At 36.8% G+C, this 20552-nt stretch overlaps 1 protein-coding gene across 11 annotated transcripts in view; it reads left to right on the forward strand.

The window, feature by feature from the left end:
• The window catches only part of DNAH12 (dynein, axonemal, heavy chain 12), a 192246-nt gene that overhangs the window by 131651 nt on the left and 40043 nt on the right, over positions 1-20552 (forward strand). For 8 of the 11 annotated variants that reach the window (XM_010851635.1, XM_010851634.1, XM_010851636.1 and 5 more), the window contains 11 exons: positions 1891-2024; positions 3226-3388; positions 4069-4149; positions 4494-4670; positions 5866-5997; positions 8295-8384; positions 8998-9138; positions 12151-12392; positions 13530-13677; positions 13977-14122; positions 19890-20104. In XM_010851635.1, the coding sequence (XP_010849937.1) occupies positions 1891-2024; positions 3226-3388; positions 4069-4149; positions 4494-4670; positions 5866-5997; positions 8295-8384; positions 8998-9138; positions 12151-12392; positions 13530-13677; positions 13977-14122; positions 19890-20104 (1669 nt within the window). Of the gene's footprint in view, positions 1-1890; positions 2025-3225; positions 3389-4068; positions 4150-4493; positions 4671-5865; positions 5998-8294; positions 8385-8997; positions 9139-12150; positions 12393-13529; positions 13678-13976; positions 14123-19770; positions 19799-19889; positions 20105-20552 lie in introns of those variants that run through there. The other 3 variants (XM_010851644.1, XM_010851643.1, XM_010851645.1) reach the window with 3 other exon arrangements.

A 20552-nucleotide genomic window follows, 5' to 3' on the forward strand; every position in this document is an offset into this window, starting at 1 on the left:
CCTGGGATTTCTTTGGAAGGAATGATGCTAAAGCTGAAGCTCCAGTACTTTGGCCACCTCATGTGAAGAGTTGACTCATTGGAAAAGACTCTGATGCTGGGAGGGATTAAGGGCAGGAGGAGAAGGGGACAACAGAGGATGAGATGGCTGGATGGCATCACCGACTCGATGGACGTGAGTCTGAGTGAACTCCGGGAGTTGGTGATGGACAGGGAGGCCTGGCGTGCTGTGATTCATGGGGTTGCAAGGAATCGGACAAGACTGAACGACTGAACTGACTGAACTGAGAGGGCCAAACACTGAAAAAATTGATCTTAAAATGCATATTGTCTACTATAAAGGAAAAACATGACAAGCATCTTGTTGAATCTAAATGGAATGAAGTTTGGAATACTGTATTGAGCAAGTGAAGATTAAGTACTCATTTAACATAAATTATTTCATTGAGTAAATATTTCAAATATTTACCAACAAGAGCTGTTTAAGCACTAGTGAGGTAAGAGTCCTTGCTTTTGTGGTTTTTGTATTTTAGTGGTGAGTCGGTGAGACAGACAAAAACAAATGAATAAATATATGTCAGATATTGCTAAGTGCTAAGAAAAAGTTCAAGATAAGGGAACGAGTAATGAGGGAAAGAATGCTGTTTTAGAAAGAGTGAGTGCTTTGGGCAGACCTACCTGGTAGGTTTGCGTTTGCACAGAGGTGTGAGGGAGTTGAACCACATGGAGATCTAGATTAGGAGGGTTCCAGTCAGAGGAACAGCAAATCCAAGACCCAGGGCCAGAAGCACCCTTGGTGTATTCTAGGAAAAGCAAAGGAACCATCTCACTGAGGTTGGTGGGGAGTACTGGAGGGAAAGTGAATCTGTGGGGAAGAAAATCAAATGTTCAACTTTGGATGTTGTAACCAGTAGGAATTATGACGAGCTGCTAGTAACAGAAAGTGAAAGTCGCTCAGTCATGTCCAACTCTTTGTGACTCCATGGACTATTCAATCCATGGAATTCTCCAGGCCAGAATACTGGAGTGGGTAGCCTTTCCCTTCTCCAGGGGATCTTCCCAACCCAGAAATCGAACCCAGGTCTCCCGCACTGCAGGTGGATTCTTTACCAGCTGAGCCACAAGGGAAGCCCGCTAGTAACAGAAACCTAAACTAAACACATAAGGGTTTTTTTCCTCTCTCATGTAGAAGAAGAATCTGAAGACCTGGACTTTGTGACTTAACAAAGTCATCAGAATCCCATATTCTTTCTTTATTATCCTCAGCATGTAGTTTCCATCTTCAGAGTCATCATATGGCCTAATGTAGCTGCTAGAACTCCAACTTTCACATCTGTGTTCCAGGCAAGAAGTAGAATAATAGAAAGTAAGGCACAAAGAGCCATGCCAGCTCTGTGTAACTCTCTAGAGAGCTTTCTCTGATGTCTCCACCCAATAGATGCTCATATGTCATTATCCACTCTGAATTGCAAAGTCTAGGAAATGTAGTATTGTAGCTGGGATATTGCTATCTAGAATAAAATTGGAGTCTTAAGGAAAGGGGGCTGATAGGTATTAAGAGGGCAACAAAGCAGCCTGTACCATTATCATACTACATTTGGGATGCCTACTAGACATCCAAGTGGAAGAGATAGGAAAATGGTACGCTATATCTTTGATATGTAAAGTATTATTGACCTTTCCTATATTGAGTTATCTTTAATTTTAATGTATAAAATACTTATATCTTTCGTAGATTTACTTGTGACCTTAGTCCCTCTAATTCTATTTTCCCTACTAAGATTTTAATTTTCTCAATCCCAAGTTCTTCTCTCATAGGAAGACAATTTATATAATTTGAGTGTGACTAATCATTTTAAATTTCACTTGTTTTTCTTTTTCTTATTTTTAGCCATGGCCTGAAGATGCTCTTGAACGTGTAGCTGTGAAATTCTTAGAAACACTGGAGCTCACTGACGTTGAACGACGAGAGATAGTTCCAATATGCAAACACTTTCACACTTCCATTATGGAACTTTCAGAAAGGTTAATATTAATAAATTTTTAAATGACAGTAATGCCTTGTATGTTAAAGCATCTCTTTTAGGAGAAACTGCAAATTTTAGTATGATTTCTAAGTCTTATAATTCTCTTTAATCATTTAATTAGTTATGGCTTTTAAGTATTAGAAAGCTACTTGATCTAGGTTTAACAAAGAGCAGGGTATCTTAAGGGAAAGAATATAGCTGCATCTTAGAAATCACTAGAAGCAGGAGTTAAGAAGCCACCAGAAACCCAGAAATTCTTTTTCCCTATTTCTTATTCCTGTTTCTCTGTGGCGTCTGCTTTCTCATCTTTTCTCTTTGAGGCTGAATTTTCTGCTTTCCAGTGTATATGGAGGAAAACTATCAGCCTCTCAATTCTCAAGTTTACTTCTTGCAATTCTAGCTGATTAGCTCTTTCCAGCTTTCTAGTCCAAGTTCGTTCCAAAATGTGATTTAGCTTTCTTTGTGTCTAGTGCCCAGTCCTGGCCTGAACTGCTGTGTATAGTGTGGCAGGTTTCATAGAACAAGCATTGCTGCTGGGGCACTTGTTGGAAGTCCTTAGACAAGAAGGAAGATGGTTGGTAGGCTGTGGATACCTTAAAAGTACCAGTTTTACATCTGTTCATCTTCATGTCATACATGCTCATTGTATATTGCCTATCCAGAGTTTGACAGCCAGCTAGCATGTTTGGCTTGGGCAGGAACACCACGAAGGGGGCTCTAGTCTACACACTCAGCACGAAACATCATTGCATCCACTGTTTGTATGTGTATGAGTAGTAGTCTTATATTTGTGGCCGAGCTCCATTTAACCAACATGTGACACACGTGCAAGGAATGACGACTTTTTCTTGCTGTCCTGTCTGTAGTCCTCTTTCCTTGTGTACAGTCTCTTGGGTCTGCTACAGGATTAGATCCTCCTGGCATATGAAACATATAAAAAGGCCTCTATCGTTCTTGCATAGTTCTCTCTTGAGACAAATCTTTGTTGATTTGTGCTTTTTTACTACATCATTGCTATTTGATACTAATATTTTGCAGACTAGAAATTAGGACGTGGTTCTGTGTAAAGTTAAGTACTCAGCAGCTTCTGAGTAAAATCAACCTTTATTCTTAAACATTTGTTGTTAATGCTATGTTGAATTTACTTCTTACTTTGTAAAACCCATTATTTATAGTAATACTGTCTGCCTCTCTTTTAGGTTCTTGCAAGAGTTAGGACGACATAACTATGTTACTGCTACTTCTTACCTTGAACTCATTGCCTCATTTCGACAACTGTTGACTAAGAGACGACAAGCTATAATGGAAGCAAAACAGCGCTATGTGAATGGACTTGACAAATTAGCTTTTGCTGGGTCTCAGGTAAATTTGAGGAGCTGCTCAAGTGGAAATATAAGAAATACAATTTATTGAGAATGCAGGTACTATGTTATGTACTTCATTTGCATTAGTTATGTACTTCATTTGCATTACTCTAATTATTCCTCATGATAACTCCATAAGGTAGACACTTTTATGATCCTCATATTACAGATGAGTAAAGTGAATTTTAGAATTTTAGAGAAGTTCATTCAGATTGCGCAGACTCAAATACATCCAGTTTTATTCTTAAGTTTTTGGCATTTGGAGAAAGTACAGTGTCAGGGTTGACTTTTTATTATAATAACTGGTTAAATATAAGACTTTTCTTCAAATGAGTCAAGTAATACTTATTAGCATTATTTCAACATAAGCAGCAGAGTGGGTGGTCTGAATGAATTGTACACCATACACATAATATAATAGGGATACCCAGAGCTGCTACCATTTTTCTATCTGACTTTTCTTCCATGACAACTGCATTCTTCCATTGCCCTGTCATACTCAAGAAAGATAAAGTCTTTTGTGAAGAAAACTGGCCACACTCTCATGGCTTTGTTCATCATGTAAAGAACTGGAAAAAAAGTTAAGCTTTTCTGGTCCTGATTTTAAGTTTCAGTTTTCTCTGCTTGGCTTCTATAGCTATTGTAGTTATGAAAACTAATGACAAATTGTCTATTTAGGTTGGTGAAATGAAAACAGAGCTTGTCCAATTGCAGCCCAAATTAGAGGAAGCAAAAGTTGAAAATGCAAATATGATGCAGGTAAAGTGTCCTGAATTTTTAAAAAATTGATGACAAAAGACAATTGAAATACATAAATTCAGCTTTGATAATAAGCCTTAATTCCTTTGCGATAAGATCTTTGGGACGTTACTCTTTTCAGTTGATTCACTGGGTTCCTTGTGGGTTCTGTTGTTTTTGAAGAAAGATGAGAAGCCCATCACTAAATTAGGTCTCATATATTTACATTTCTCCTCATTTTATCCTTTAAAATTATATGTTTGGTGTTCTACTTTTCAAATATTCTTTTGTCTCTAGGATAGAGAAAACAGTAGGATGTTTAAGCATGTTTAAGATGTCTTTATTTTTTTCTCTCTTTTGCTTAGCTTATCGAGATAGAATCTGCACAAGTGGAAGCAAAAAGAAAATTTGTGAAATTTGATGAAGAGATAGCCAGTGGAAAAGCTGAGGAAGCCCAAACTCTGAAGAATGAATGTGAAAGTGATCTAGCTGAGGCAATTCCAGCCTTGGAAGCAGCCCTGTCTGCACTGGATACACTAAAGGCAAGTGTTGGAATGAGCTTGTGTTTTATCAGCAACTGTAACTGTGTAACAGACTTGGTTAATTCCGTGTTGATCATTTTCAGTGGGTGCTATTATATTGTTATCATCCAGTCAAATTAAATTTGACTCTTAACAGTTCCTCTTTGATATATTGTTATCTTATGTTTTTGCTTTTGTATATTTATTTATAATTTTCATTCAGGACATTCCAGTAGGAATGGAACAATCTCCAAGAGGCCAAAGTGGTTCTGTACATGAGCCAAGAGGCATTTGTTAAATAGAATATGGAGTCACCTCTCTGCAGCCTTCTGGTCATGCATGTACAGAAAAACCTAAAGATCATTCCTAATGTAGATGTGGGTTGCACTTGTCTGCATTAGACTGTTGCTTATTTCTCTTTACAGGGTCTTTAGGCAAAACCAGAATAATCTCACCAAACAGGTCAGAGAGATGAGCTTCTATTAGCTAGGGAGGCCCAGTGTAGTATGGGAGTTCAGGATATCCAGTCCCCACTCTATGCCTTTTTTCCTAATCAGTGCCCTGACTTTCATGTAAAATATCTGACAAAATGGTAAGCTCAACCTGTCAGTAGTTAAGCATCTTGCAGGATCACTGAAATGATCTGATGGTAGAACCTAATGACCTCCTGCAGCTCCAGCTGCGTAGGAAACTAAGATCTATTGTTGTTAGCTTTCCAGCAATTGCAAGGGAAGTCAGAGGATATTGGAGAGGATAGTAAATAAATGGATCTATTGTGTCTGTCATAACAATATATGCCTTTTTAGAAAATAAACTTGGAATTGGAAACTACCTCTTCTTTCATTTTTGGTGGGTAAAACTAATATGTAAGCAAAGCTGGAATTAAGCCTTTATCTAAATTAGGGTTCTTAAGATGGATTTAATGCTTGGTATATCGTTGTATAAAAATTTTGTGTATGTGTGCAAAAATATTTTATTAGAAATGTTCTTAGTTGACACCATGTTCTCATAAGGATCTGTGAACTCTCAAACACTTGGGAAACATTAATTTACTGGCTTCAATTTTTTTGTTACCTTTTTTATAACCACACAGAGCAAAAAACAATTATAGTTTCAGATGAAAATCAGTGCTGTTATTACTCTCCAACATTATAAAATAACTGTCATTATTTACAAATAGGCTGTCCTAAAGGCATCCTGTTTTCTTTTGATTTAGCCAGCTGACATTACGATTGTGAAGTCAATGAAGAATCCTCCATCTGGTGTTAAACTAGTTATGGCTGCTGTTTGTGTTATGAAAGATATAAAACCAGAAAAAATTTCGGATCCTTCAGGAACTGGAGGCAAGGTAATAACTAGACACAGATTTATATTACGTTCATGAATGTCCAGAACACTTTACAACAACTATTATCAAATTAAATGTCAATAGTACCCAGTCCAAGGAAGACACATTGTATATGTACTCCAGGGTAAAGTGAAGGCAGTATGCTGTGCTGTGTTGAGTCACTTAATCGTGTCTGACTCTTTGCAACCCCATGGACTATAGACCACCAGGTTCCTCTGTCCGTGAGGATTCTCCAGGTAAGAATACTGGAGTGGGTTACTTCTCCCTCCCCCAGGGGATCTTCCCAACCCAGGGATTGAACCCAGGTCTCCCACATTGCTGGTGGATTCTTTACCTTCTGAGCCACCACAGAAGCCCGAGGGCAGTATAGTATCAGAGAAATGTAGTCCCAGTGGTTTCCACCTCCTTTTCTGGCTATGCAGGATTCGCCACTCTATTGGGGTGAATGAACAGGGAGATAGCTGTGATTTTCTTGCTAAGAGCCTCAAGAATGTGACATGGTTATACAGGTGTTGTTTCCAAGCATTCAAGAAATTCTGCTGAGGTAACTTGTACTGTGATGTCGTTAAAACTATGTGCTTGGGAGCCAGAATGTCTGTATTCAGAAATCCTGACCCTCCCAGCAGTGTGACCCTGGGGAAGATGCTTAACCTCTGTGGAACTCTGTAAAAGGAGCATTGTCAAAGTACTTTCGTGACAAAGTTAACGTGAGGATTGGGTTAGTTACTACATACCAATCTCTTAACATATAAGGCCTTTCACACAGTAAGCTGTCTGTGATAATAAATGCTACCCATTTATTAGTAAACGTTAGCTGTTATTATTGCAATTGTTATTCAAAGGTATATCCCTTAAAAAGAAAGGTATAACATCTATCCTAAACTAAATTTATAGACTTATTTTCTTTTCAGGGTTTTTTTCTTTTTCTTTTCAAGTTTTTACAATACCTAGGTTTGAATCCTTGAATTGGAGAATTGGGATTTTTGTGGGGGGCCCATTCTGTCCTCCCTTGAGATAATAAAGATAAAAAATAGGCTCTTACCTTATCAAGTTATTCTCACACACACACACACACACCATGCTCACACACCCCTATCAAGCTTCTGAAATTAAGAATGTTCAGCTAGTTATTTAACATATTTTATTTTATGAGCGTGAGCACCATGTGCTTTATCTTATAATTGACTGAGCAGTGTATAATCTTTGTCTTACCGCTTTCTTTTCTGTATTCCACTTGGGAAAATCTAGGTAGGTGAGGGGATTTTCTGTAAGAAAAATGTTTGCTACCCGTCCTAGTCCATTTGGGCTACTCTAACAAATTGCTTATGAACAAACATTTATTGCTCACACTTCTAGAGGCTGGTAAGTCCAAAGTCAAGCCTGCAGTAGATCCAGTGTCTGGTGAGGGTCCAGTCCTGGTTTATAGAATACTGTCTGCTTGCGGTGTTCTCATGGTGGAATGAGAGGGAGCCCCCTGCCCTCTGTTTTATAAGGGGACTGATTACATCCATGCCTTAATCACGTTCCTAAGACCCTACCTCCAAATACTATTATACCGGGAAGTAGGTTTTAGCATAGGAATTTGGGGAGAGGACACAGACTTTCATTTTATAGCACTACCTTTATGATTTGAAAGTCAAGATTAAAGGAAAATAAAAGTTGAAATAATAAAAATATTTTGCTTACATGAAATTTGGATGTTATTTGTACCAGCTGCTTTTCTTAGTTTTCTAAAAAAGAAATGATCATATTTTTTGCCTGTCGATGTGTTTTTTTTATTAAACTTTTTAAAAATTTACTCATTTTTTGGACTGTGCTGGGTCTTTGTTGCTATGCACAGCTATTCTCTAGTTCTGGTGCACAGACTTCTCATTGCAGTGGCTTTTCTTGTTGTGGAACAAGGGCTTCAGAGCGCAGGCTCAGTACCTGTGACGTGGTACATGGTCTTAGTTGTTCTGTGGCATGTGGGATCCTCCCGAACCAGGGATCTAACCCCTGTTCTCTGCATTGCAAGATGGACTCTTAACCACTGGACCACCAGGGAAACCCTCAATATTTAATTTTTAATAATAAGTTAAATATGTAAATTAATATGCATATTTAAAATATTTGATATACTTACCTTGTTCTCAGAGAGAGGAGCCTCTTTATTTCATTTCCAAGGACATATAAGTAGGTATTTTGAAAGTTCAGTGTATAGTTTCTCTGGATTAGTATACCTTAAACCTCAAGAAGAAAAGTTTTATATCAAACATATTTAACTGTACATACAATGTTTCTGTAAATTTTATTTATAGATATTAGATTACTGGGGACCTAGCAAAAAACTTCTGGGAGATATGAATTTCTTAAGAGATTTGAGAGAATATGACAAGGACAATATTCCGGTGAGTTTCATTGGATTTTTTTCTATAAATGTAATTTTGCCAAGATATATAAAATCTTTAACATTTTTCAATATTATATAAAATGTAAGCAAATAGAGTGTCAGTAGAATTAAAATAGTAAAGGAATATTTATTAATGACTATATTATGAATTCTCATAATGCATAAAACCACTTCTCTTTCAGACCATCCAAAGTCATTGAATAAATTAACTGTTTTAGTGTATTACTGACATGCAAGAGTTCTTGAAGTGTCTTCTTAAAATAGTTTATTTCTTAACAAGTTGGATACACAAATTTCTGAGATTAAAAGTATATACTTTTTCGTCCAAACTTCTATTTATTTATGTTTAGTTGTTCTTTTTCCTTGTTTACACATGTTTTCCCAAACTGCAAAGGTCTTTTAAAATTTTTTTAGAAGACATACCTTGTCTACCTGTAATAAATTTGCTGCAATTATGCTTATTTTAAAAATATCTCAAAGTACTGACTTTGGCTTTTAAAGACAACACAACTGTTTTATATACTCTTTTTTAAACTATATATGATCAATTTTTCATCTAATGATTGTGTGGTACATGTTGAAATTTTAAGATCTAAATCTTTGTTTCCCAGGTGACTGTTATGCAGAAGATTCGTGGTGAATACTTAACAAACCCTGAATTTGATCCTCCTAAGGTTGCTAAAGCTTCCTCTGCAGCTGAGGGTCTGTGTAAGTGGATCATGGCTATGGAAGTGTATGACAGAGTTGCAAAGGTATTTTGAGGATCAGCACATCCATTTTCTATTGAAATATTCCCATAAATTAAAATCTATGCCTTTGAAATGGAGAAGGAAATGGCAACCTACTCCAGTATTCTTTCCTGGAGAATCCCTTGGGCAGAGGAGCCTGGCAGATTACCATCCATGGGGTCATAAGAGTAGGACACGACTTAGGAACTAAACCAACCAATGCCTTTGAAAACTCTAAGGTTAGCTTCTGTTGAGTTCAGCCTAACTCATTTCCCCTCATATTTAATAAAAATGTTTGTGATTTTTAATCTGTCATTTTAGGATTGAGGTTCTTTCTTCAACTGAAAAAAAAGTGGTGTTTTGAATTCACTGCATTAACAAATATTTGGTGAAGAAAGGAAAATTGAAATAAATTTGTTCATAATAAAAGATCTATGCCCTTATTTACTAGTTCAGAAGTTTCTAAAAGTGATCCCACAGAGAATTTGTCCTGCTCCAGCATAATCAGTTCAGTTCAGTCACTCAGTCTTGTCCGACTCTTTGCCACCCCATGGACAGCATAATCAGACGTTAATTGAGTGTCTAGTGGATGAAGAGAATGCTTACGTATGACATAACCTGTTGGGACCAGTATACATGAGAGTAGGGAGATCAACAGAACTGGCCAGACTGACCTATAGTTACAGGGACCTGGGGCAAAAGAGAATTAAGTTTTATGGGAGACAGCAGAAGCAAAGAAAAATCCAAAACATCAAAGGCCAAGTGGCAGATGAAAATCTTGATGCAGAGGTCAGAAGTAAGAAATTCCAGTCGGGTTAAGAGGAGAAGGATGGACTCAAGCAGTGATAGGGAGTTTTTTTGGAGACTCCCTGGGGCCAAATTACAGGAGAGCAGAGAATGGTTAAGAGCATTTTGTATGGGGTAGGAGAAAGCTTCAAGAGAGAGGGGACATATGGCTGATTCATATTGATATATGGCAGAAACCAATATTATAAAACAATTATCCTTCAATTAAAAATAAATAAATTTTTAAAAAGAGCACTTTGCAAATTTGACTAGCAAAGGACCAAGGAAGCACTGGTCTTGTCCTCTGTAACTTGCAAAATTCTACCAAGGGGAGCAGAAAATATAAATAAAAATGCCCATGGAAATACATGATATTATGTGTTTAGAAAAACCTTAGAGTACAGAATGAGTAATCAGGCTATAACAATTGAAAAGATATTCCTAATGAGGCATACGTGCTTGTAGAGAGGTATGGATTTTGTTCATTTCAGAGGAGTAGACCAGTATACACCTGGTATAAATAAAATTAATTCTATCTGAATGTTCTTCCATTTGAACATCTTGTCCCTCCCCATAGTAATCCCAGCAGGTCTGCAAGCTGTCAACTCAGCCTGTTTCTACATAACCCACAAGACAGGTGGAATATTCTGGATTCTTTCTATAAAGCAGAGAATCTAAGGTATTCAGGTTCTTTTCTGACTTCCCACCCTGTTCAGTTCAGTTCAGTCACTCAGTCGTGTCTGACTCTTTGTGACTGCATAAATTGCAGCACGCCAGGCCTCCCTGTCCATCACCAACTCCAGGAGTCTACTCAGACTCATGTCCATCGAGTCGGTGAAGCCATCCAACCATCTCATCCTCTGTCGTCCCCTTCTCCTCCTGCCCCTAATCCCTCTCAGCATCAGGGTCTTTTCCAATGAGTCAACTCTTCACACGAGGTGGCCAAAGTATTGGAGTTTCAGCCTCAGCATCAGTCCTTCCAATGAACACCCAGGACCGATCTCCTTTAGGATGGACTGGTTGGATCTCCTTGCAGTCCAAGGGACTCTCAAGAGTCTTCTCCAACACCACATTTCAAAAGCATCAATTCTTCGGCTCTCAGCTTTCTTCACAGTCCAACTCTCACGTCCATGCATGACCACTGGAAAAACAATAGCCTTGACTAGACGGACCTTTGTTGACAAAGTAGTGTCTCTACTTTTGAATATGCTATGTAGGTTGGTCAAAACTTTCCTTCCAAGGAGTAAGCCCTGTACCTCCACATTATTTTAATTCCAATGTACCTGCCTCGTGTTGTTATAGAAAGGTCGAAGGGAGATATCCAGCAAACTCTTCTCTAAAGTCCAAAGTTGGAAGAAAAGCTTCCTAATTTCTGTTTAACACATTCTGCCTTCAGGATTTCTGCCCTGAGGAGAGTAAGCAGGTCAGTCGTATCTGATTCTTTGCTTCAGTCTTCCTCTTAGCCTTCAGCTCACTCATGGCAATGTGTCAGTAGACTTAGGTCTCCCTTCTTTCAAATGGACATATACTCTCTTTGGTCATTTTGTAAGTTCCTTATACTGGTGTCTTACAGTATACTCTAACCAAGTTGGCCATACCCCATTCTTCATATACTTATGAGCATAATAAAATAAAAACTTTAGGAAATCGTTTTTCTCTCAACAAAGCATCACTTTTCACAATTTGTTGAGGAAAATTCAATTTTGATAGTGAAGCTAAATACCAAATCTTTATTTCTCTTTGTATTACTGCTACTGTCTTAATCTCCTCAAGACAAATGTAATCCTCAACTGACTGGGAAGGAAATCAAAAGCTTGGAAATGCTAAAAAAAAAAAAAAAAAGGCAGCACATTCATGTATTTTTAAGCCTTTGTCATTTCTGTTGCATGTTTTTCTGTTTTGCGACACTTCAAAGGCAACTCCTGATTGTATTGAGATGTTTTGCTACATATTATGCTGTTGTGCTACATATTGTGACATATTATTAGAGTAACTTGCCTATTTATAGATGAAGTTTGCTGGTCCAGGATGATTTTATATATTTTATAAGATAAAATATATTTTACTTTATTTACATATGAAAATATAAGATTTAAGGCATTTAAAATTTGCATGGTTTATTTTTATAAGTAATAAATGTATTTATAATCATAAATAAACATTTAAAATTCACGATATCTTAAAGGATTATGTTGATTGTCAGTGTTATATATAGTACATGTTATAGCTGTGTGTACTGTTCCCAAACAGGTAGTGGCTCCTAAGAAAGCCCGCTTAACAGAAGCTCAGAAGTCCTTAGCTGAGACAATGGAGCTTTTGAATCAGAAGAGAGAAGAACTAGCAGAAGTAGAACATCATTTGGAAAATTTAGAAAGAATATTTCTTGAGAAAACTGAGGAAAAAGCTCGTTTAGAAGACCAGGTGGAACTTTGTGCTAAGAAACTTGAAAGAGCCTCAAAACTAATTGGAGGACTAGGTGGAGAAAAATCGAGGTCAGATTTCTACTCATTTTAACAATGTTTTAAAATGTCTGGCTTGACTGTGCAGCTCTCTTTGGGTATTATGATTGCCATGCCATGCCATGCTCAGTCACTTCAGTCGTATCTGACTCTTTGTGACCTCATAGACTGTAGCCTGCCAGGCTTCTCTGTCCATGGTATTTTTCCAGGCAAGAATACTGGAGTGAGTTGTTTATTTTGATTACTGATTTTTAAATGGCTGGTTGAGAATATGGGACTTTCTATAAAGCACCTGGCTAGGCTTCTCCTAACAGAATTTCAGTGACAAGGATGGTGTTTGCAACTTGCTTTCAAATGTTAAAAGAGAGAGAGAAAGAGAAAGAGGCAAATAAGGCTTAAGACAAGTTTTAATCTTAGTGGTGAGTATGTGGATGATCACTGTGCAGTTCTTTCCAATTTTGTGTTCAAATGTTTTGTAATAAAGTGTTTGGAAGGGAGTAGTGAATATATGGTTTATTTTGTTAAATTTATCTTAAATAACTGACTTGATATAACAAAGCCAGTTAGCTTTATTCTAATCTATTTATACTAGTCAGCCAACTATCATAGCTATTAATTGTATTTGTTGAATGAATAGCATGATAAAGTAACATACTTTTGACAGTACTTCATAGTGCAGATTAGATGGTTTTGAAATGCACTTTTTATGGTAAAAGTTTCATTAAATGGAAAAAGATACCAACCTTAGCTATAGTATGCCAACTGCTATACAACTTAAATGTAATTTTTGGTAATGAATTACAAATGTTCCTGTGTTTTTCAGAAACAAATAGCAGGGCCACTGGGCCAAATCATCCTGAATAAAATTATTAGACAAAATTCTGGTGATTTTTTTTTGTTTCTGTTTTCCTATCCTGAAAGAACAAGTCCTATAAGAAATGCGTAATATTCTAATAATGAATAGTGAATTATTGTTTATAAAACATAAATGTATATTATTAGCACATTAGAGCTAGAAGGGACCTAACCTCCTCATTTTATAGATACGCAAGTACCCAACTTTTCATGGCATTTTGTTATAGAATTTGGACTAGAAACCCCTGGCTGTTTCATTACTGCCTTAAATCATTCTCTTTGGTGAGGCTGTTTTGCCTTTGATTGGTCTCCTAGATGGTCTCAAGCTGCAGATGACCTTCAGATAGTATATGAAAATTTGACTGGTGATGTCTTAATATCAGCAGGAGTAATAGCCTACCTTGGTGCTTTCACTTCTGGCTTTCGACAAACATGTACAGAAGATTGGAGCATGTTGTGCAAGGTAATGGTTTTATATTTTCTTAAGAGTTTATTTTTAGAACATTTAAAATATATGTTGGGGTATTTGGGGGGAAAGGTTGATAATAAAAATAGAGAAGGAAAGAAATGACTGAAAATATGAAGTTTTTTTTCTTCTTATTTGATCAGTAAAATATTTCCATAGTCTAACTTTTCATTCAGTTTTTTCAGTTGTTAAGAATTATTAAATACTGTCTAACAACAAATAATATATTAATTAAAAACATTTTAATCAACAAGATAAGAGAAAATGTCAAAAATAGATATGTGTATTTCTAACAGGAGAAAAAAATCCCGTGTTCAGAGGAGTTCTCACTGAGTAAGACCCTGGGTGATCCAGTAACAATCAGAGCCTGGAATATTGCTGGATTGCCTACAGATACTTTCTCCGTAGACAATGGAGTGATTGTTAACAACTCCAGGCGCTGGTAAGGAAGATAAAGTGTTTATTTTTCAATTATTTTATTTGAAACTTTTTGAACATAGAGAAAAATTGAAAGGATTTCAGAGTAAGCACCCATATAGCTACTACTCCTAGATCCTGCAGTTAACATTTCATTATTCTTGTCCATCCCTCTATCCATCCATCAACTCATCCTTTTTTATGTATTTCTACATATGTTGCAGACATGGACGTACTTCCTCCCATATACTTCAGCATGCATATCATTAAGTAAAGTTCAATATTTTTTTTCTTTTGAGGTAAAATTTACATACGATGAAATATATACAATTTAATACAAATACACAAAAATACACAAACCTGTGAGTTCTAACAAAAGTATGCACTTGTGCAGCTCAAACCTCAGGGTTTGAGTCAGGGTTTAACACAGTCTTTTTTGTCCCGTCCCAGTAAATCCCCTCGTTCACTGCATAGGAAATTATTATTCTGATTATTTTCCATCACAGGTTAGTTTTGCCTATTCTAGAACTTCATATAAATGGAATTGTACTGTATGCTGTCTTTTGTGTAAGGCTTTTTCCACACAGCATAGTCTTACTAATTTTTATTGCTGAGTATTATTCAGTTACATGACTCTGTAATTGTTTATGTGTTTTCCTGTTGTTGGACACTTGGGCTGTTTCCAGTTCTTAGCTATTCAGTGTATTGATTTTAGCTAGGTATCTACTTATTTTCATGATACTGTAACAGTAATTTATGCAATTTCATGTAAATCTTTTATAGCTGCTATCATAGTGTGATAACTGTATGAGCTTTGCAGATGGTTTTTATTATCTTTTTATTTATATTACTTTTGGAAACTTGGGAAATTATTCTCATCTGAAAGATATTTTCTTGTAAATAGTTATCTAGTCATATTGCCATCTAATATAAAAGTCTTTTCTTGACCTTATGTCAAACAAACTATGATGGATAATACTGAGTTCTTATATTCATGAGATACTATTTTAATACCTTATATTCTCACAAATTCCTATGAGTGAGTTCTTCTTATTATTCCATTTTATAAATGAGACAGCTGAGGCCCAGAATAAATTAGTAGTTTGAAATTTAGTGAGATAACTGAGCTAATAAATGGTGTAATCAGAATTTGAACCCAGACAACTTAACTTCCAAATCCTAATTCTTACTTACTATGTTAAGTGAAATGTGAAATAGGATATCACATTTAACTACCTTTAAAACTGTAATGGAAGTTTCAGTCTTCTTTTGGGATATAAGATATGGTAAAGATACAAAGAAATCTTATATTCTGAAAGTTTGAGGTATTGTTTGTTTATATTCTTTGGAAACCTTACTAGATACTTCAAGACATCTAAGTCTCCTTTATATTGATAGTATTTTTTACTTGAGAGTGAACATCCTTAGGTTGAAATGTCTAGGCAATTGGTAAAATCCCTGGTAGCTCAGTGGTAAAGAATCTGCCTGCCAATGCAAGAGACATAAGAGATGTGATTTCGATCCCTGGGTAGTGAAGTTCCCCTGGAGGAGGGCATGGCAACCCAATCCAGTATTCTCGCCTGGAAAATTCCACGGACAGAGGAGCCTGGCAGACTACAGTCCATGTGTTGCAAAGAGTTGGACACAACTCAAGTGTCTTAGCAGCAGCATTATAATCTGAGGAAGTATAATTAGCTATTCCCAAAAATGTGTTCTCTTGTGGAGCAGGGAATGTTCTAATTAACAGAATATTAGACCCTAAGTATTAATTTTGTTTTAGAACTCTTTTTTATGCATTTGGTGCCATTTTGATTTTTAAAATAGCAGTTTAAAATGTTAGCAGAATGTCTATTAGGCTTAATGGAAATCCAGAGAAACCAGAAGTTTCAGAGTTGTATGTAAATTGAAGAAAACAATCTGTCATTTTCTGGCAGAAAGATAACTCTTCTAATAAAGTAATCTTTCAGTGGTGTCACTACTTTGTACCTGATATTTTTGGGCTGGCTGATCAACAGGTCATGGATTGTGTCAGTTTTGAAGGATAAGTCTCCATCCTTATAGACCAGACTTCACTTCTTGGCAGTTGGGACCAAAGTGGTCATCTATGGCCATCATCATTCTTGACATTAGGCTGAGTGATGACAGAGGCTTAATCTCCTCTCCCTACCTCCTGACAGCAGAATCCAGTAATGTAACTTATGTTCACTCTTTTGGTTACTCACTTTTGAGTATCTTAAGTGTGAAAAGTGTGTGTGAAAGTATTACTTGCTCAGTCGTGTCTTACTCTTTGTGACTCTATGGACTGTAGCCCTCCAGGTTCCTCTGTCCATGGAATTATCCAGGGAAGAATACTGGAGTGGGTTGCCATTTCCCCTTCCAGAGAATCTTCTTAACCCAGGAATTGAACTTTTGCCTGCTGCATTTCAGGCAGATTCTTTACTATCTGTGCCACCAGGGAAGCCCATCTTAGGTGTACCTCAGAGAAAAGCTGGGCTATCAGACTTTTGTAATGTGAAAATTGGTATCTCTCTCAATCATTCTCTCTCTCTCTCCCTCTCTTACTGTCTCTCTCAGGCTGTAGGACCTACCTTCCTTGTTTTTCTCCACTGCTTCATTAATCTGTCTCTGATTATTTGCTGACTCTGTTCTTCTGTACACATGGCCATTCCTTAATGAAGCCTTAGTTCCTAAGTTCACTAAACACATCTGTTGAATAATATACAAAAACCCAAATCATTAAGTACAACTGCAAATCCCATGAGAGAAAAATCTGATTAGTCTGGCATGGGACAAATATCCACCCTAGTCTTATCACCTATGGCTGGGGGCCGAGCCATTATGGTTAAACACATTGGTATAGGTCAGGAATATAAAAGTGAGACAACGAAAAAGTGAAAGTGTTAGTCACTCAGTTATGTCCAACTTTTTGCGACTCCATGGACTGTAGCCCACCAGGCTCCTCTGTCCTTGGAATTCTCCAGGCAAGAATACTGGAGTGGGTGGCTATTTTCTTCTCCAGATCTTCCTGACCCAAGGATTGAACCTGGGTCTCCTGCATTGCAAGCACTTTCTTTACCATCTGAAGAGTCATAAACTGGGAAAGCAGTTTAACAATAGGACCCTATTACATTTATTGTATCTTTGGATGTGATGAAAGGTAAGGATCTAATTTTAATTATTTTATAATGATAACCATTTACCCTAGCGGTGTTTATGGAGTTATCCTTCCTTTCCTCACTGATTTGTAATGCTGTCTTTGTCCTTTAGTCTTTCTTGTGCACTGGTCTGAAAATGTCTTTTTTTCCTCTATTTTTTCTTTAATTTTATGTCGGGCTTATTGAGGCTTATTGCGTATAATATATGCAATAAAATTCAACCTTTTTAGAGCACTTTTATGAAGTTTGACTCACTCCAGTACTCTTGCCTGAAAAATCCCATGGACGGAGGAGCCTGGTAGGCTGCAGTCCATGGGGTTGCGAAGAGTCAACACAACTGAGCAACTTCACTTTCACTTTTCACTCTCATGCACTGGAGAAGGAAATGGCAACCCACTCCAGTGTTCTTGCCTGGAGAATCCCAGGGACGGGGAAGCCTGGTGGGCTGCCATCTATGGAGTCACACAGAGTCAGACACAGCTGACACGGCTTAGCAGCAGCAGCAGCAGCATGAAGTTTGACTAAAGCCTGTGGTCATATGATCCCTGTGACAATCAAGATGCAGAATATTACCAACCATCTGAAGCTTTTATGTATTTATTTTTGGTTGTACTGGGTCTCATGGCTGCACCGTTTTTTCTCTAGGTGGGACGAGTGGAGGCTGCTCTGTAGCTGTGGGCACAGGCTGTAGGGGCTCAAGGGCTTCAGTAGTTGCAGTTCCCAGCTCTAGAGCAGAGGCTGGCTAGTTGTGGCCCACAAGCTTAGTTGCTCCATGGCATGTGGGATCTTGCTGAATTTGCACCTGTGTCTCCAGTGCTGGCAAGTGGATTCTTTACCACTGAGCCACTAGGGAATACCCATTTGAAGCTATTAAATGGGAGGGATCATATGACTCTTTTCCCCCTATTTTTTAAAATAGAGATTATAATTGACATAATTTTCACTTGTAATCAAAGTATTTTGATTATTTGTACTTAAATGGAATTATTGATACATTTAGATTTAAATCTGCCATCTTGCTAGTTCTTTTCTGTTTATCTCATCTGTTATTTTTTCCTTTTATCTTCTTTTTTTCACCTGGCTTTGGATTAATTGAGTTTTTTATGATTCCATTTTATCTCCACTACTTGCTTACTGGTTATACATTCCTTACTTTTAATGTTTGCTCTAGAGTTTATAATCAGTTCAGTTCAGTTCAGTTGCTCAGTTGTGTCCGACTCTTTGTGACCCCATGCCAGGCTTCCCTGTTCATCACCAACCCCTGGAGCTTACTCAAACTCATGTCCATTGAGTCAGTGATGCCATCCAACTATCTCATCCTCTGCTGTGCCCTTCTCCTCCTGTTTTCAATCTTTCCCAGCATCAGGGTCTTTTCCAACAAGTCAGTTCTTCACATCAGGTGGCCAGAATATTGGAGATAATTTACAGAAATCATTACTTTTTGTAGGGGAATGAACAAATACCATATTTTTTTCCAATAATAAAGTTATGTCAATGTATGGCAAAAATCACTACAGTATTGTAAGTAATTAGCCTAATTTTTAAAAAATATATAAATAATAAAACTAAAAAATTTTTTTAAAAAGGAGGGGAAAAAATGTTCCTTTAAACAGGACTTTGAAAGGTACTAAAAGCATCTAGTCTAACTACTAGCAACTTTTAAACAGTCGTATGCAAAATAACTTTCTCATTTCTAGAACACTTTTTATCTGTTTGCTGTGATAGCAAAGTAAATTTTAACTGGTATCTGAACTTCTTGTGTTTTCAATAGGATTTCAGCACAATTTGAGTGGAGAAAGAAGACAACCATACAGCTGTTGTTGAATTGTTTTGTCTTTTGGAAAGGAAAGAAAATAAAAGAACAGAGTTATCTGGGATTAGTTGATTAAAGAGCTTATTTTTAGGCTAAGGGAAAGGGGATTTTTATCCCTAGAAATTGTTGAAATAGAAGGAGAATGTCTGGGAAAGCCAAAGTAACATGAAGTGAAAATTCCCCTTTCTGTGTTAATATTAATATTTTAAAAAATAATTTAATGCATTGTACCGAATACAAAAGGAACTCAGGACAGTCAGTATCATCACGGAGAAGGAGGAAAGCACCTCATATATTGATTCTCTGAAACTACGAATTGTATGTTCTTGAACACAAAGTCTTTTACCATACTTACATAAAAAAAATTTCCTAAATAGATCTCAAATATATACGAGACTAAACTTGGAAACTTAGTTTATGTTTCTACTCATAACTTAAGGAAATCCATTATAGGCCAGTAGATCTTTTATTTTAAATTCTTATCCGATACATAGGATTATTTTTCATATTATGTTAACAGATGATATGTGTTATAATTACTATGAAGACCATGTGTTACATTGGAAAGAGCACAGCTTACATATTCATAAGATCCTACTTCTGACATTAAACTAGTTTCTTAACCTTAAAACCTTGGGCAAAGTACTTAATTTCTTCATTTCAAAAATAAATGAGAATGAAACTCCTTTTTCCTTTTCCTCACAGAACTTTTGTGAAGATTTATCCTGATAATGTATGTGAATATTTATTATTTAAATTATATAATTTTAGATAAATCTCAACATCTATTTAGTCCCCTGAAAATTTTTCTTATTGTATTTTAGGCCTTTAATGATTGACCCCCAGGGTCAAGCCAATAAGTGGATCAAAAACTCTGAGAAAGAAAATCAACTTAGTGTTATTAAGCTATCAGATGCAGACTATATGAGAACACTGGAAAACTGTATTCAATTTGGAACTCCACTTCTATTAGAAAATGTTGGTGAAGAACTGGATCCATCCTTGGAACCTTTACTACTTAGACAAACTTTTAAACAAGGTAGAAGTTGATTGGTATTAGTTGCTAAAACTGAAAGATGATTGGATTATCTTTGAGGCTTATCTTTGAGGGAAGAAAACTACTACATAATTTTATTTTTTTTTTCTAATTTTATTTTATTTTTAAACTTTACATAATTGTATTAGTTTTGCCAAATATCAAAATGAATCCGCCACAGGTATACATGTGTTCCCCAACCTGAACCCTTCCTCCCTCCTCCCTCCCCATACCATCCCTCTGGGTCGTCCCAGTGCACTAGCCCCAAGCATCCAGTATCGTGCATCGAACCTGGACTGGCAACTCGTTTCTTACATGATATTTTACATGTTTCAATGCCATTCTCCCAAATCTTCCCACCCTCTCCCTCTCCCACAGAGTCCATAAGACTGTTCTATACATCAGTGTCTCTTTTGCTGTCTCGTACACAGGGTTATTGTTACCATCTTTC

Source organism: Bison bison, unplaced genomic scaffold (genome assembly GCF_000754665.1).
Source record: "Bison bison bison isolate TAMUID 2011002044 unplaced genomic scaffold, Bison_UMD1.0 scf7180017864304, whole genome shotgun sequence".
Taxonomy (NCBI): Eukaryota; Metazoa; Chordata; class Mammalia; order Artiodactyla; family Bovidae; genus Bison; species Bison bison.